Here is a 16,979-nt window from a genome sequence, read left to right as displayed (position 1 = left end):
GAGGCAGGCGGATTTCTGAGTTCGAGGCCAGCCTGGTCTACCAAGTGAGTTCCAGGACAGCCAGGGCTATACAGAGAAACCCTGTCTCGGAAAAAAAAAAAAAAAGAAAAAGAAAAAGAAAAAAAGAAATGTAAATAAAGAAAATATCTAATAAGAAAGAAAAAAAACATTAAAAAATCTGGAGTTTGGGGGGATGGCTCAGCAGGTAACGCTTGCTCATTTTGGAGAGTACTCGGGTTTGCTTCTTACTACCTGCATGACATCTCACAATCATATCTAATTCTAGTTCCGTGGATCGGAAACCCTCTTTGGCCTCTACTTGCATGAGGCACACACACTATGCACATATAGACATTCAAGCAAACATTCTTTATTTGGGTAAAGCAAATAAAATAAATACTCAGTGGTTAAAAATGCCTTTAACTATGTAGAGCAAGAATTACCTACCTTTATAAAATAATTCCTAGATACTAAGTTAATTCTGACACTCACGAAAATAAGGTTGAAAATAAGCAACTGAAAATATCAAACAGGTGGAAGTGTTCAATTCATTTGCATATGGAGTAACTGGGGTGTACTGCAAGTACACTGACTTAGAATGGAAAGTGAGAACATAAGGAACAGAAATCCAATTTCATAGCTAGCATTCCAGTCTAACTCAACCATATAAAACTCTAGCTCTCAGAATTTGTAACTGTAAAATGAAGGATTTTGTTTTTTTGTTTTTGTTTTTTAAATAAGAAAAACAAATCCAGCAAAATGCAATTTCATAAAGGAGGCTAAAGCAACAAAATTCTATATTTTCCTTCCAGTTTTAATGACATATTTAATGCTATTTCCTAGAATTAACTGAGCTTTTGTTTTGATGTTTCAAAAATTTAAGGTTAATGTCCCTTTGCATAATAATGGTAGGCTGAACATTATCTACTTAGAAATTCAGAATAGGACTTTAGTTGAAAGCAGGGTGTTTCTAGATATAAAATAGGGATTAAAATAACATTTCTACAGGATCAGACCAGCCCCTAACACCAATTAAAATGTTCTCATAAAAGATAGACAAGTAGTCTAATATAAAGAAGCCATGTGGAGTCAGAAGCAAAGGCTGGATTTAGGCTGCCACAAACCACGGAAATCCAGGAGTTGGAACAGACAAGATAAAGCCTTCTCTGGGGTCTTGGAGGAAGCTCAATGAAACCACTGTCTGCTTTGACTGTAAGAGACTAAATTTTTACTCTTTTAAACAACTCAGTTTGAAGTGATTGCTATAAAAGTCATACGAGATTAAAAGGATGACACCCAGTGATCTCTAATTTCAGGGAATGTTTAACAGCTACATAATAAACTGTACTCAAAGTGATTTATCTTTGTATGTGCTATTTATTTTATGTGTATAACTTAATTCACACACTTTATTATGGTCCTTGGTTTACTTTTACACTGGTTTCCTTTTGGTTGTTGCTTCATTGATTTCATTTCCATATTTGTTTCTATCCACTAGGAAGATTAATCTGCTGTTTGCTGTGCTGGCTTGTTTGCCTTTTTGTTAGATTCAGAAAGGGAGACTAAGCCTTTCAGAGTAGAAGGAACTAGAGAGCAACGTTGCCTTGTTTAAGATGGTTTTATCCTGGTTGAAGTAAAAAGTATATTCCATGGTGTACTATGGAGTGAATACTGATACTTCAAAGGAATACAATTAGACTTCTTTAATGTACAAACTGTTAGGAATGTGAAAGGACTATTTCCTATAGCATGTCTATACACTCAACTTAAAAATCAATGTTAATCTTTACTGTTGATTCTAAATGGGGGACCACATTACCCTATATTTTTAATACTACATGGACTTATCATATCACTAAAGTTAAAGGGTAGTTAGAACCCATATTTAGCCTGTAAATATAAAACAAAAGTAATTCATAACAATAAATGTATTTATAATATTAAGAAGAAAAATTGAAGGGGGCTGCAACCCTGTAGGTGCAACAACAATATGAACTAACCAGAACCCCCTGAGCTCGAATCTCTAGCTGCATATGTAGCAGAAGATGGCCTAATCGGCCATCATTGGGAAGAGAGGCTCCTTGGTCTTGCAAACTTTATATTACCCAGCACAGGGGAAGGCCAGGGCCAAGTAGTAGTGGGAGTAGGTGGGTAGGGGAGCAGGGGCGGGGGGGGGGGTATAGGGAACTTTCGGGATAGCATTTGAAATGTAAATAAAGAAAATAATAATAAATAAAAAACAAGAAAGGAAGAAAAATTGATATGTATTGATAAATAGGAGACTTTTACTTAAGCCTCTCTTCCATTCTTTGCCATCGTGTTGTATTTACTTTTGATGGCTATCCTTTCCTGAGTCTTTTGAATTTATCCATTTCAAATAGCATTCTCCAGAAGGTTTCACCATGCCCAGTTAATATGAAAACTGGTTTTCTTAAGAGAAAATGTAAATGCTGCTCTAGGATATCAGATATAAATCTGATCAAGATCAAGAAAGGGACAGGAAGCCAGGCATGGTGGCACACACCTTTAATCCCAGCACTTGGGAGGCAGAGGCAGGCAGATTTCTGAGTTCGAGGCCAGCCTGGTCTACTAAGTGAGTTCCAGGACAGCCAGAGCTATACAGAGAAACCCTGTCTCGAAAAACCAAAAAAAAAAAAAAAAGAAAAGAAAAAGAAAGAAAGAAAGAAAGANAAAAAAAGAAAAGAAAAAGAAAGAAAGAAAGAAAGAAAGAAAGAAAGAAAGAAAGAAAGAAAGAAAGAAAGAAAGAAAGAAAGAAAGAAAGGGACAGGAGTATGTTGTTCTGAGAGGTTCCACCCAACATCAGACTCAGACAGATACAGACACCCAGAGCCAAACAGTAGTTGGAGCTCAGGGAATTTTATGGAAGACTAGGAGAAAGGATTGCAGCCCAAAGGGGATAGTGACTCCACAGGAAGACCCACAGAGTCAAATAACTTAAACCCTTGAGACTTTCGGAGACTGAAACACCAATGAACGTATACTGGCTGGACCTAGGCTCCCATGCTCATATGAAGCAGATGTGCAGCTTGGTCTTCATGTGGGTTCCCAACAACTGGAACAGGGGCTATCCCAAAAGCTGGTGCCTATACCTGGGATATGTTTTTCTAGCTAGGCTGCTTTGTCTCATCTCAGTGGGAGAGGAAGCTCCTAGCCTATCAGAGACTTAAAGTGCCAACTTGGATTGAGGAGGATACTGAAGGGGTCCCACCAGACCAGAGGAGAAGGGGATGGGGGATAGGGGAACTGTTGTGGGAAGGGGTGACCAGAAGGAGGGCAGTGCGTGGGATGTAAAGTGAATAACTTAAAAAAAAAATAAAAGCAAACAAAAAACAACAACAAATCAAACAAAAACAGACAGGATATCTGAAGATAAAGATTCTTCCCAAACTCTGAATTGTCCAACTAATGTCTCACTATCACACACTATGACCATAAAAATCCTTTACACTGTCTTATTTCTCCAAAATGGGAGATCTAAAAAAGGAGAGTTTCTATTTGCATTTGCTCAGGCTTCACCTGGAATAGACTTGTTTCCTTCTACCACCTTCTATATCGGTTTTTCCTTGGAACAGAAATTATGAATCTCAGAAAAAAGTAACAATTACCTGCATTTATTTGATTTGTGGATATTGTGGTTACTGTGCTTTTATTCACCATGTTTTTTTTTCTTTTAAAAAGTATGCTGAGAGCATTTATTTAAACAGGAACAATGTTTTGTTTCTAATTTATTTTGGTGTGAACGTATGTTTGTTCTGTGTGTATGTCTACATACCATATGCATGTGGTATCAGAGAAAGGCAGAAGAAGGAATTGGATCTTCCAGGACTGGAGATACACAGACAGTTGTGAGCTACCATGTGCGAGCTATAATTAAACATGGGTACTCTAAAAGAGCAGCCAATATACTTAACCTTTAAACTATCTCTCTAACCTCAAAAATAATCTTTTAATGAAATTTAAATGACAGCTTATTGCTAAGGAAAGACAGCTTCATGACATACCTTATCCTAATATGAGGGTATGGTGTTTCCTCTTCTCTTATTACCAACTATGCATATGTATAGTATCTGGCATATACTCCATGTTAGTAGTGTGCTCCTTCTTTGCATGTTCACAACTTGCAATACCAAGACTTGTATGAATTGCATGCTACAACAAACATATGTGTATGATAAAGCAATGGAATCGTATACCTGATGGCATTTTCCATGCACTAACTTTCAAATCAGTGTGCTGATTGGTACCTAAAAAGCTCACCACATTTGCAGAAGGAGAACCCAAAGTCAAACTCTCAGGAGGTAGAGCTAGATCAATTAAGTGTAGCCCATACTTTCTGCTTCCTTTCTAGACAATAAAATTCTAATTTGACTAGCGATTGATGCTTAGCCCCTAGCATGACAAGTACTTTTGCTGGGATGCTAGATGTGGGGGCCTGGCATGAAAGGCTTTGCCAAAATAATAACAAATAGAAACAAGAGATTCTCTAATAAAATCTGAACTAGACAATAAAAAAAACATGTGTTTAACACAAATAATCTAATAGTGGAGCGTCAATGCGAATATTTGAACCAAAGACTGATTTGCCCATAAATTGCTGCACCTGAGTTAAGTGAGGCTTATGACAAACTACCTAAGTTCTGGAACTATCTTAATATGGCTAATGGCTTATCATCTCAGCCTCCCTCCTGTTCTGAGACTTCTTTATTACAATGGCTAACCTGGTAAACAGTTGAAGATATCATCTCAAAATATGTATCTTATCCCTACAGTTTTGGCTCATAAGCAGGACCACTAGGGAAGAGGAACATTGGAAAAATCATTACCACTCTAAACAAAATTGAACTATTATACACTTTGTAGCTGGGCAGTTGAAAATTACCTTTGAAAACGTTACATGAAACAACAACAACAACAACAACAACAACAAACCTAAAAGAAACCTAAGAATACATATGGGAAGGCAGAGCCCTCAACATTTAAGAGAAAGGTTGGCTAGCTGCCTTATTGAAGGGTACATATTACAACATTAGTTCTCAGACAAAATATCAGGTTAGTATCCAAAATGAAAAGAACTTTAGGGTGAAGGTTGAAGGTTGGTGGAGGGAACCATATTTCTGTAGATAACAGTACCAGATTAGGAAGAAAAAAATTAAAGCCTGCCACTAGCCAACTGAATCAAATCCAACAATTACAACAGTGACTTACAGCTACAGTCATAAATAGCAGAACCATAGCTCCAGGTTTCGGCATTTATATTAGGTGTTATAACAATGTTATGATTTATCTTCCACATCATTTCTTTCAGCACCACTAATCTATGGAAAGCAGGTCCTTAATTGCCTTACCTCCAGTGTGATTTTCACTAGGAAAGGTAATGGTTTTAGAAGTAATGCAGAATTTCTTCTATATTAAAAACTATATTTTTCAAAAATGTCTAATAGGGAGCGCCAGCAATGTGAAGCTGCTGGATTGCTCCAAGACGGCAGAGATGAAAGATCTACTTAAAGGGATTTCTGAGCCAATAGAAGATGGTCTAGTCAGCCATCACTGGGAAGAGAGGCCCCTTGGTCTTGCCAACTTTATACGCCCCAGTACAGGGGAACACCAGGGCCAAGAAATAAGCACAAGGAATCATTGTAGTGATCACCATGGGGAATCCCCACCCAAAGCACCATGGACAAGCCCACTACCATACAGAATGCAAACCAACCTCAGGTATAACTTGCTCAGGTAGGCACTAAGTACCATGGGTAAAATTAGTACATAGAATGATCTAATTTCCTTCTAATTCACTACAAGAATAATTAAATTATGCTTACAGCAGAAGACTATTTCCTTATCTGTTTATGATTCTTGATCACAATGAACACGATACTTCCTGTGTCATTCATTAATGTAATGGCCTTCCCACCCCCCATCCCCCCAGGAATAATAATGTCAATCAGTTCAGTTGGAATATGGAGTTGCTTAAGAGCCCATGGAGGATGTCAGTGTTCAATGGTATGCTGACAGTTCTGCTCACCACACAACAGGGGAGCCCCTGTACTGTTCCAATCAGTTCCTGGGAAAGCTTGGTTCTCACTTCCACACACTGGAGCAAGACCTAATGAAAAGCCCATACAAATAATTCTTCTGAACTCCGCTTAGTTTTGTCACCTTTGGAAAGTGCTGGGGTTTTTTTCTTTCACTAAAGTAACAGAGTTATAAAAAGTAACCTGCTAAACAACAGGTTTACTATGCTAGACATTAATATCTTGGTAGATTAAGAAGAGATGAGGGATGGATATCTGAGTGGTCTAGCAGATCAGAGCATGGCAAACACAGGCCAAAGTATGGCAAACATGTCACAGACAGATTTTGCATTGTACCCTTCTCCTCCCATTAAACTGTTAGAATATATTCCTAAAGCTAGCCACCAAGGTCCATTCCCTTATTTGGACACTCTCTCCTACTACCAAGGTTCAGCTATCAAAGTATTCAAGTCCAGAAATCAAAAGCCCTCTTTTGGCCACCGTCAATAATACCTCCAATCAAAATTAACCAACTTATCAGAACACAGGAGTTTCCTTTTCCCTTTATAAACTGTCATTTGCCAGTGGGTCATGTGTGTCTCCTCTCTATCCAAAATCAGTCATTTGTCCCTCCTAGGCAAATATCCCTTCCCCTTCTCCCTCATCCTTTATCTCACATCATTGTCTCTTATCCCCTACCCTTTGTCCTTCTAGTGTAAATAAATCTCCTTAAGGTCCCTTCAAGTATGATTAAAATGCATTAGATGAATTTATCAAACGATAAAATAATTATTTCAAAAAATGTCATTCATAGGCATTGGAGAGGTGACTCAGCATTTAAAAACAAATGATATTCTTTGATATTCTTTTTTGAGAAAAATATGACTTTAATTTCATTTCAAAGGCTCAGTTTATAGTGGCTTAGCTGTTTTTAGGGAGTGTGGTGAAGAAGAATATCAAGGTAGTAGGAGCGTCCTTCAGGGACTGTTCACAGCATAGCTGTCAATAAGAAAACAGCAAAGGGTCAAAGGTATGAGATACCTTAGAGAGCCCAGCACCCACACAGTGGTTCACAACCCTCTGTCACTGCACCCAGAGAATAAGATGCCCTCTAATGATCCCCAAGTCCATCAAGCATATACAAGGTGCATAGATGTATAAAATAAAGAATTGTTTAAAAGGTAATAAAATAATCTGAAAAGAATTTAAATAGCATTTATAATTTGCTTTAAAGGGGAAGAAGCACTGACTTACAAGGTCTTATGCAAGATTTTTCAGTAATTATTTTAATGAGATGTCAACATTTTCTGATTGTTATTCTAAAACCATTACTGATTGCTAAACAGCTAAAGGATTTTATGGGGTTTGTGTCCCCTTTTAATGATTGAAAAGGATAAAGATTCTTTTCTACCTGTCTGAATACAAATAAGTACACAAATCTATTCCTAGAATAACTATATTCTTTCCTCTACTGTAACTAAGCAAAAAATCTGAAATACACCATTTTTAGTATATGTGTAATGGAGGACTTAATGATCAATGGCTTAAAAGCCTCTCACATTTAATATAACCTACATTAAAATGAGTTACTACTAGTAAAATATAGTGCTTGGTGTTAAAAATAAAAAAAAATACACTTCATAATAAAAGTTGATAACAATTAAGAACATTAAACTTGTAGCTTTTTCTAATAAATTTGAGGGATAAAAATCAAAGGAAACTTAAAATTTTGCAAGGATTTAATAAAAACATTTCAGTGCATCTCTGTTCAAGTCTTGTTTCTGTAACAATATGCCTAGTTTGAAGCAAAGCACCCTATTTTACATATAGTAAACCATCCAATAGTGTAGGTAATACACCAGTACAACAAACATGCATGCAATCTTGTGTCCATACACCATGCAAGATAAGTGAACTGTAATTTAACTGAAGGAGCAAAACCATTGAACTTACACATGTTTAAAGAAAGTATATGAAGCTGTCTCAAAGAGAGTGAATTGCTTCAATATGCAGTAGCATTTTATTTTAAAGAAACAAATCAATGTTAATAAAACAAAATTACTCAAAATAACTTGAAGTGAATATTTAAAATCAGAACTCATTTTCGGTAAAGCTGTAGTTATCATGTACTATAATTAGGAAAACTTAACATTACTAGAATAAACTGAAACAGGAAAATAAAATTCTAATTTGAACACAAATTAGTTTTTTCTTACAAATCCACCCTAGGGCATTTCAATTGTTTTGGAAATAAAGATGCATTTGAACTAGGAAAAACATATACTAATCTCTCCATTATTAAATGGGGTGGTGTGTGTGTGTGTGTGTGTGTGTGTGTGTGTGTGTGTGTGTGATCCCAGAGGTCAAAATTGGGAGTCTGATCCCTTGACGATGTTGTTACTGGTGGTTGAGAGCTGTCCCACATTGGTGCTAGGAAGAAAACAGGTGCTTCTGGAAAAAACAGCAAGCTCTCTTAACCACTGATCCATAATCCCAAGTAGTAGCCGCCTTCATGGGACTTTACTTTTGGTTTGGTTTTTGGTTTTTTTTTTTTTTTTTTTTTTTTTTTCGAGACAGGGTTTCTCTGTATAGCCTTGGCTGTCCTGGAACTCACTTTGTAGTCCAGGCTGGCCTCGAACTCAGAAATTCGCCTGCCTCTGACTCCCAAGTGCTGGGATTAAAGGCGTGCACCATTGGTTTGGTTTTAATGGCTTGGTTTAATGAGTTTTACACAACATTGCCCTGGCCGACTTTGAACTTCAAGAAATCTCACAGACGCATCCTCCCACAGCTGAAAATACACTATACCCAGTTTATATTCATTTCAACTACTCAACAGTATGTTTGTAACTGAGTATTTTGATATGGAAGGGCACTGCAGCAGATATTGATATAGGCACCAGTGGGTGAGAATAGATTGTGGTTTTGATTCTCAGATTAGTCATTTTCCTGCTGGGTATGGCGGCTTAGCACTAATCAGGACAGGGTAGAGGATTACTAGACATTCAAGGGACAGCCTCAGGGATATTGTGAGCTCCAGGCTAGTTGGGGCTACAAAGTGAGATTGTGAAAAATAAAAACAAATAAAGATTTCAAATATTTGAATGAGATTTTAAAAACTGTTAAAGCACACCATTTCACAGATGGCAAGAGAGCAGCTATTGAAAGATTCTTACAAAGCCACATCTTAACTCTGTACTATGAAATTATAACTTTCAAACTTTTCCAAGAATAGTATGAATATAAATAAACAATATATTGGAATCTATACCTAAACTCAGTTAAATGACTGATATGTAACTTATTTTCAATGCTTTAGGAACTGGACCTGAGCATAAATATAAAGGAAACATGAATAAACTTGCAAAGCTTCATTATATACCCATTTTTAAGGAAATTCTGAGCTTAAGACAATAACAATTTAGTATGTAGATCCAAGAATATTAGAATATTATACTGAAATCTACTTTTCTTCATAAAATATTATTTGGGGTATTACTAATCTTAAGGCCCATTATTGTCAATAAAGGAAGAATTATTTGCCAGTTCATTGCTACCAAGAAAATACCCCTTAATGATGTATAAAATACTAATTAGTTTATTAGCCATTTCTATTTCATTATTATATTGGTAAAATAGTTTTTAATATTTTGAATTTAAAAAATATGTGGGTAGTCTATGTAAAACTTAAAGATATGAAATTATATACAATTATAAAATCACAATTATAAACAGGATAAAATTTTAAGCTAATATAATTAATGTTTTACAAGTTAAATAATGAAAATTATCTGGGTACATAAATAGACTAACATGCAAATGTCAATTATTTTACTTCTGGATTTATTTTACATAATCAAAGTGGAAATAAATATTCTACAATTATCTGTATTTTTAAATCATATATTATTAAAGATCAGATTAGCTACACATAAACATATTTTTAAAAATTTAGAACCTGAAAATCAGACAATGCTCTGCTGTTAGATAATCCTATACTTCTAGACAGAAAAATCTTGATGTTGAAGTAACATATCTGCTTATACCACCAAATATCCATACAGAATGCACAATGTATGAATCCTCTCAAAATGATAAAAACCAACTACCTGACAGGATTGCTGGTTAAGGACACTCTCAGAGATTCCAGGCAGTTGAGAAGTTTCTCATCTGAGATGCCAGATCGCAATTCATGAACATATTCTTGTGAAGAAAGGGTGAACTCATGTTTGCTGTTCTTCAGGCCACCCTACAAAATAAACAGAAGAAACCACTATAGACAGACAAACATTTTTTTCTTGGAATCCTGAAAGTAAATAAAATGTAGACTATATAAATAACATTATGGCATTTTCAAACACAGTGTGTTTTAATGGAGTCTCCTCATCTAAGCAATGTTGAGATCTAAATGACCCTGAGATTCCACCTTACACCAATCAGAATGGCTAAGATCAAAACCTCAGATGACAACACATGTTGGGGAGGATATAAAGAAAGAGGAACAGGCCTCCAAATGTTTATGATTGTAGGCATAAAGCCACAATGATTAACATTAGAAAGTTTAAGTTATATTATCTGGATACCCAGATGTTAAAAGGAATGGAAAGAACAGATAAAGGTTATAGAATAATATTTTTCCAAAATTTGGGGGGCTTAAACATAAGTTAATGTTTGACATTATAAAATCACAATAGCATGTTAAGGTTAAAATGATTCTTGAAGACAAATTCTTTTAAAATTTTCCTTACAAAAATAAAGAACCCAGCAGAGCATTGTGGTGCACCTCTCATCCCAGCCCTTAGGAAGCAGAGGCAGTTGGATCTCTGAGTTCGAGGCTAGACTGTTTTACATAGTAAGTTCTAGAACAGCAAGAACTACATACTTAAAAAGCAAGAATTCAGGGAATAGTTAACTGAGCATAATAATTAGTGAGGTTTCAGAACTAATGTATATGTATATTGTGAACATCAGACAATTCATTTATTCTTCCCATGCAACTTTTCTCAGTACTGAATAAAGAACTGAAGCAACAGGTATTTAAATCTGAAATCTCTATTTAAAAAAAAATGTTAAAGTGTGTGAGTATCTTCAGCATAATCAATATAGTACAACATAATATTAAAGAAATAACCCTGAAACAAAACAGTGCAATAGATTAAACTAAATCTCGCTGTACTTAAAAGGGCTGTAATACACAAATGTCTTATTATTAACATCCTGATCTAATACTGAACAAAGGCAACAACTAGATAATGGATGGATAATAATTGAAATTTTAATTAGCTGCTCTGTATGAGATTAATGAAAATTACCACTGTGCCCATTTGATCTTTAAAAAACAATGCAGACAAAGTCAGCACTTAGAGAACACCATGCTATTCCAAAGCTAGGCGAATAGAAAGCCTTCCTAATTTAAAGCTATTCCTTAATTTGAAAATCACTAGAATGTGGAAACTTGTATGTATGCTGTGAGTGTGACTTGAAACACATCTTTTTCTTTCATTTTTCAATGTAACACAGATTTACTTTTAATTTCAGAAAAGGCATCGGAGATCTTAGTAGTAAACGTATTATGCTCTGGTCACTGGATTGCACATAGGTCTCTCAACTACAGTATGTACACAGATAGCAATTACTATCAATTGCAATAAAGTACAGGTTAGATTTTTGTCAATATGACACTAACTGGAGTCAATAGAGAGAGAAGCTCATGTAAGGAACATGTCTCCCAACGTGCCCTGTAAGCATGTCTATGGTTTCATGATTGATGTCAAAGGACCTAGCTGTCTGGGAAGTGGAACCTGCACTGGACAGGTGACAAAAGAAAGCAAGTTGAGCAAAACTTGTGGAATAAACAAATACAGAACTTCTCTATGCTTTTGGCTTCAATACCTTCCTGGATGTTCCTGCCCTGACTTACCCTCATAATAGATTCTGACAGGAATATGTAATCTAAGTAAAACCTTCCCTCCCCAAGGTGCTTTTTCTCAATGTTTTATGGCAGCCAAAGACAAGCAAACTAGGAGAGTGCTATTGACTACATTTCATACCTAAATGTCAAATTAACTCATAAGTAGCCTTACGCTACTCAAGGAATAAACAAGTCAAGAAAGAAATTAGGGAAATGACACCTTTAACAATATTCACAAATAACATAAAATACCTTTGTGTGACTCTTAACTAAGCAAGTGAAAGATGTGTATGACAAAACTTCAAGTCTCTGAAGAAAGAAATTGAAGACAACTTCAGAAGATAGAAAGATCTCCCATGCTCATGGACCAGATTGGCAGGATTAATATAGAAAAATGGCCAAACTGACAAAAGCAATCTACAGACTCAATGCAATCCCCATCAAAATTCCAACATAATTCTTCACAGAATTAGAAAGAGCAATTCTCAAATTCATTTGGAACAACAAAAAAACCTAGGATAGCAAAAAATAGACTCAACCGTAAGAGAACTTCTTGGTGAATCCCTGACCTCAAGCTGTACTACAGAACAACTGTGATTAAAAACATACAAACAAAACATTCATGGTATTGGTACAGAGACAGGCAGATAGATCAGTGGATTAAAATTGAAGTCCCAGAAATAAAAACACATGTATAGTTATTTAGTCTTTGACAAAAAGGATAAAACCATCCAGTGGAAAAAAGACAGCATTTTCAACAAATAGTGCTGGTTCAACTGGTGGTCTGCATGTAGAAAAAAGCAAATTGACCCATTCTTATCTCCTTGTAAAAAGCTCAAGTCCAAGTGGATCAAGGACCTCCACACAAAGCCAGATACAATGAAACTACTTGGAGAGGAAGTGGGGAAGAGCACATGGCACAGTGGGCACAGTAGAAAATTTCCTTAACAGAACATCCCCAGATGTTGTTCCATAGGTGGATCCTACAGAACTTGTCCTAAGATCAAGAATCCACGAATAGGTCCTCATAAGATTGAAAAGTTTCTCTGAGGCAAAGGAAATACCTAACAAAGGGGAGAGAGAACCTGTAGAGACCATATGCAGAGGTTAGGCACGGCCCCTGGTTGAGGGATGGGGCCACCCACACTTCCCAAAATTTTAACCCAGAATTGCTCCTGTCTAAAAGAAATACAGAGACAAAGAGTGGAGCAGATACTGAAGGAAAGGCCATCCAGAGACTGTATGATCTGGGGATCCATTCCACAAGCAGTCAATAAATGCAGACACTATTGCTGAGGCCAAGAAGTGCTTGCTGATAGGAGCTTGATATGGATGTCTCCTGAGAGGATCAGCCAGAGCCCTACCAATACAGATGGGGATGCTTGCAGTCAACCTTAGGACAGAGCATGGGGACAACAATGGAGGAGTTAGGGAAAGGAATGAAGGAGCTGAAGGGGTTTGCAAAACCATAAGAAGAACTACAATATCAACCAACCAGACCTCCCACAACCCCCAGGGACTAAACCACCCACCAAATAGTACACATGGAGGGATTCATGGCTCCAGCTGGATATGTACCAGAGGATTGATTGCCTTGTAGGGCATCAAAGGGAGAAGAGGCCTTTGGTCCTGTGAAGAATCAATGCCCCAGCACAGGGGGATACTAGGGCAGTGAGGTAGGAGTGGTCAGATGGGTGGAGGAGCACCCTCATGGAGGCAGGGGGAGGGGGAAGGGATGGAAGGTTTTCTGAAAGGAAACCAGGAAGGGGGATAACATTTGAAATGTAAATAAACAAAATAACCAATAAAAATTTTATTTAAAACGTCAAGTTTCTTTGGCTACTTTAGCTAAGTGTGTTTCTTATATATTACTCTAGCTTTAAAGAAATGCAGTAGTTTAAGTTGTTAGGCATTATATCTACAAAGACTTCCTGTGTTGTTCCATTGGCAGATCCTACAGCATTAGTAGACTAACTGAGAAGCCATTTCCCATATCAGTTTCAGGATTTAAGTAAGAAAATCAAAGTGTCCTACACATACAAATCTAGGTATTGGTTCTAATAATGAAGTATGTGGTAATACTAAAATATCATATATAATTACTGAACATTTAGATATCTCCTATTGATATTGAAGAGATTTGTTTTCATCTACTTTATTATGATTATAGTTCTACCTCCCCTAAGTTCTCGCATATCATTCCCACCTCTGTACCCACGTAAAACTGTCTCTTAAAAGAAATTTATCTAATTAATTCATCAAACAAATAGATATGCGAGCCAAATATTAAATTATGATATTTCTGATAATGTTATATATAAGTATTTGTTTTTTGATAGTCGGGCTCTACAACTTTGGTACATTAAATGTTTCTTGCATTAAAGTCTTTGGTTATATAGAAAATAGATTATAAGTGTACTGGCTAGTTTTGTGTCAACTTGACACAGCTGGAGTTATCACAGAGAAAGGAGCTTCAGTTGGGGAAATGCCTCCATGAGATCCAGCTGTAAGGCATCTTCTCAATTAGTGATCAAGTGGGGAGGTACCCTTGTGGGTGGTACCATCTCTGGACTGGTAGTCTCTATAAGAGAGCAGGTTGAGCAAGCCAATGGAAGCAAGCCAGTAAAGAACATTCCTCCATGGCCTCTGCATCAGCTCCTGCTCCCTGACCCGCTTGAGTTCCAGTCCTGACTTCTTCAGTGATGAATAGCAACGGGGAAATGTAAGCTGAATAAACCATTTCCTCCCCAACTGCTTCTTGGTCATGATGTTTGTGCAGGAATAGAAACCCTTACTAAGACAATAAGATACCACATAGTATCAATTAAGGTTTTTAATTTTAAAAAACTGGAAAAATTGCCATTATACAATTGCATCACAGTGTATACGTGTGTGTTTGTACATGTATATATTCATTGAACTGAATAGAATGTAAAAATAGATTGTGATAGCCAATTCTAAGTTAGAAAACAACAATTTCACACTTTAACATTAACTGCAATAAAAATGATATTTTAAAGCACAATGGCTATATCCAAACACAATGAATGCATATCATATGTAAAAGACTAAAAGTTTATTTGAGAGTCCATAGGAAACCTTGACTAGTTAAGGAGGAAATGTACAAAATGTGGGCTAACTGGGAAAGTCTGTCTTCTGTGCCACTAATAATGAGGGCATTTGCACATTTATATATTCATATTCTGCAGAAGAATCATACCAGGAAAGCAATTCTAGAGTTAAATAAAATAAAGTTTTAAGCCCATTGAGCTGTGAAATTTCAAAGGCCCAGCTATTTTGAATGTGATTCATAGCAGGCTACTACTACATGAATGGTAGGAAAAAAATATGCTCTTTTAAAAAATAAGTTGAGTTAACCACAATACTTATATATAACCACATTAATAATTCAGGCCTTCACTGTCTTTATGAACTAACAACAGGAATACAAAGTGTCCGTTATGGTGTATACAGGGTCCTTCTTATATTCTAATATTTCCACTTAATGTTTAGTACATTTGCAGGTATGGTGGAACATTGAGAAGCTGATACTCAATGTTCTCATAGCACAGCTCACACTCTGGTAGGTAATGAGCAGAAAAAAAGATTACCATAATAGTTGGCAGAGTATGAGAGCATTAAGAATAGATGGAAGAATTTCAGAGACAAATAAGTGCTAACCACGTAAGACAAGCTAGGTTATTTTGGTCAAAAGTTAAACAATGAGATATAAAAACTCAAATCCAGCTTGTCTGGAGATTTGTTAGTACGTCAATGAAACTAGAGCACAGGCTAGCTTTGGTAAGAATTCTTGGACATTGTCTAATAGTTTCTGAGGTAGGTTAGATAAACTTAACACTCTGCCATTTCATTTTTAAACATGATGACACCGAGCATAAACTAAATTACTTGGATAATCACCTTCGAACCAAGTCCTGCAACCTAATTAGGCTCTAGTTTTATTTTTCTAAGATTTTATTGTTGCTGAGAAGTGAAACATTACTGAATCCTAATGAAATAATCTTAGTATGAAAAAGTATTTGTACCAAAATGAACAGCAAATGACATTACCACATATTGCCTATACTCATTGAAATTTAACTGCAGATCAGACATGAAATACAGGTGGCACTGCTGGGTCATCCTATATGGCACTGTAGGCACAGAGAGTCCAAAAGTGTCTGCCCTGCAGTCTATCCACATCATGAATGGCAATTTGGAGTCACAAAATCACATATCACTTAAAAGTGGTTTCATTTCAATTTTATTGGCTTTTTTTTATTTATGTAAAGAATGACTGTTTAGTTATCAAGGACAAATGTGCTAAAAGTACCAGTTAGAAGAAAAGAGATTCGCTGAAGACACCAAGCTATTTCATCTACATAAGTGGGCTGGAAGGTTGGGGTAATAAAGACAGAAAAAAAAATCACCATGTTCCCCAGGAGGAGGCAGCCTTCTGATGTATAGTGTCATCTATCTGCATCGTCCACAAGAGGAAACTAGGGCTTGGAAAACTGGAGCAAGGCCGCTGCACAGATAAGCAATTTAGTCTGAAGTTAGAGCTCAGATCTGTCTAACTATAAGGCCTGCATACTTAGCACTGAACATACTTCCTCCTCAATAGCAGTAATAAAGTCGTGTTCAAAATGACCAAAAGAAAAGAGCACACCCTGAGACTCTGAGTCAGCACTTACTTCTTGCCCTCCTTTTTAAAAAGACCTGACAGAGTGAGACTGTGTCAAACCGAGCATCAGCCTGAGCAATAATATTAATGGTGACTGACAGAACAGGAGTTCTTGTGCCTCACTCCTTCCTACAAAATCAACTAACAACTCCCCATAAGAAAGAGCACCATTCTGAATAAGTGAAGAGAAAGGCCAGGACACACCACTGCACCACAAAACATAGAAAAGGTAACTCTCCAATCTTAAAAGATGAGATTCACTTTCCACCCCCTTTGTCTTGTCTATACCTCCACATACACAAAACCCTCCCGGTATCCACGGTTTCCAATAGGGAAGGGAGAGCTGGAGTGG

General features: G+C 36.6%; 1 protein-coding gene across 2 annotated transcripts in view; it reads right to left on the bottom strand.

Moving 5' to 3' along the window:
• The window catches only part of Diaph2 (diaphanous related formin 2), a 696,731-nt gene that overhangs the window by 548,112 nt on the left and 131,640 nt on the right, over positions 1–16,979 (bottom strand). For both annotated transcript variants that reach the window (XM_021188630.2, XM_021188631.2), the window contains one exon: positions 10,142–10,281. In XM_021188630.2, coding sequence (XP_021044289.1) covers positions 10,142–10,281 — 140 coding nt within the window. The remainder of the gene's footprint in view (positions 1–10,141; positions 10,282–16,979) is intronic.

The sequence above is a fragment of the Mus pahari genome, chromosome X (genome assembly GCF_900095145.1).
Source record: "Mus pahari chromosome X, PAHARI_EIJ_v1.1, whole genome shotgun sequence".
Lineage (NCBI taxonomy): Eukaryota > Metazoa > Chordata > Mammalia > Rodentia > Muridae > Mus > Mus pahari.
This window is presented reverse-complemented; position numbering and strand designations above follow the sequence as displayed.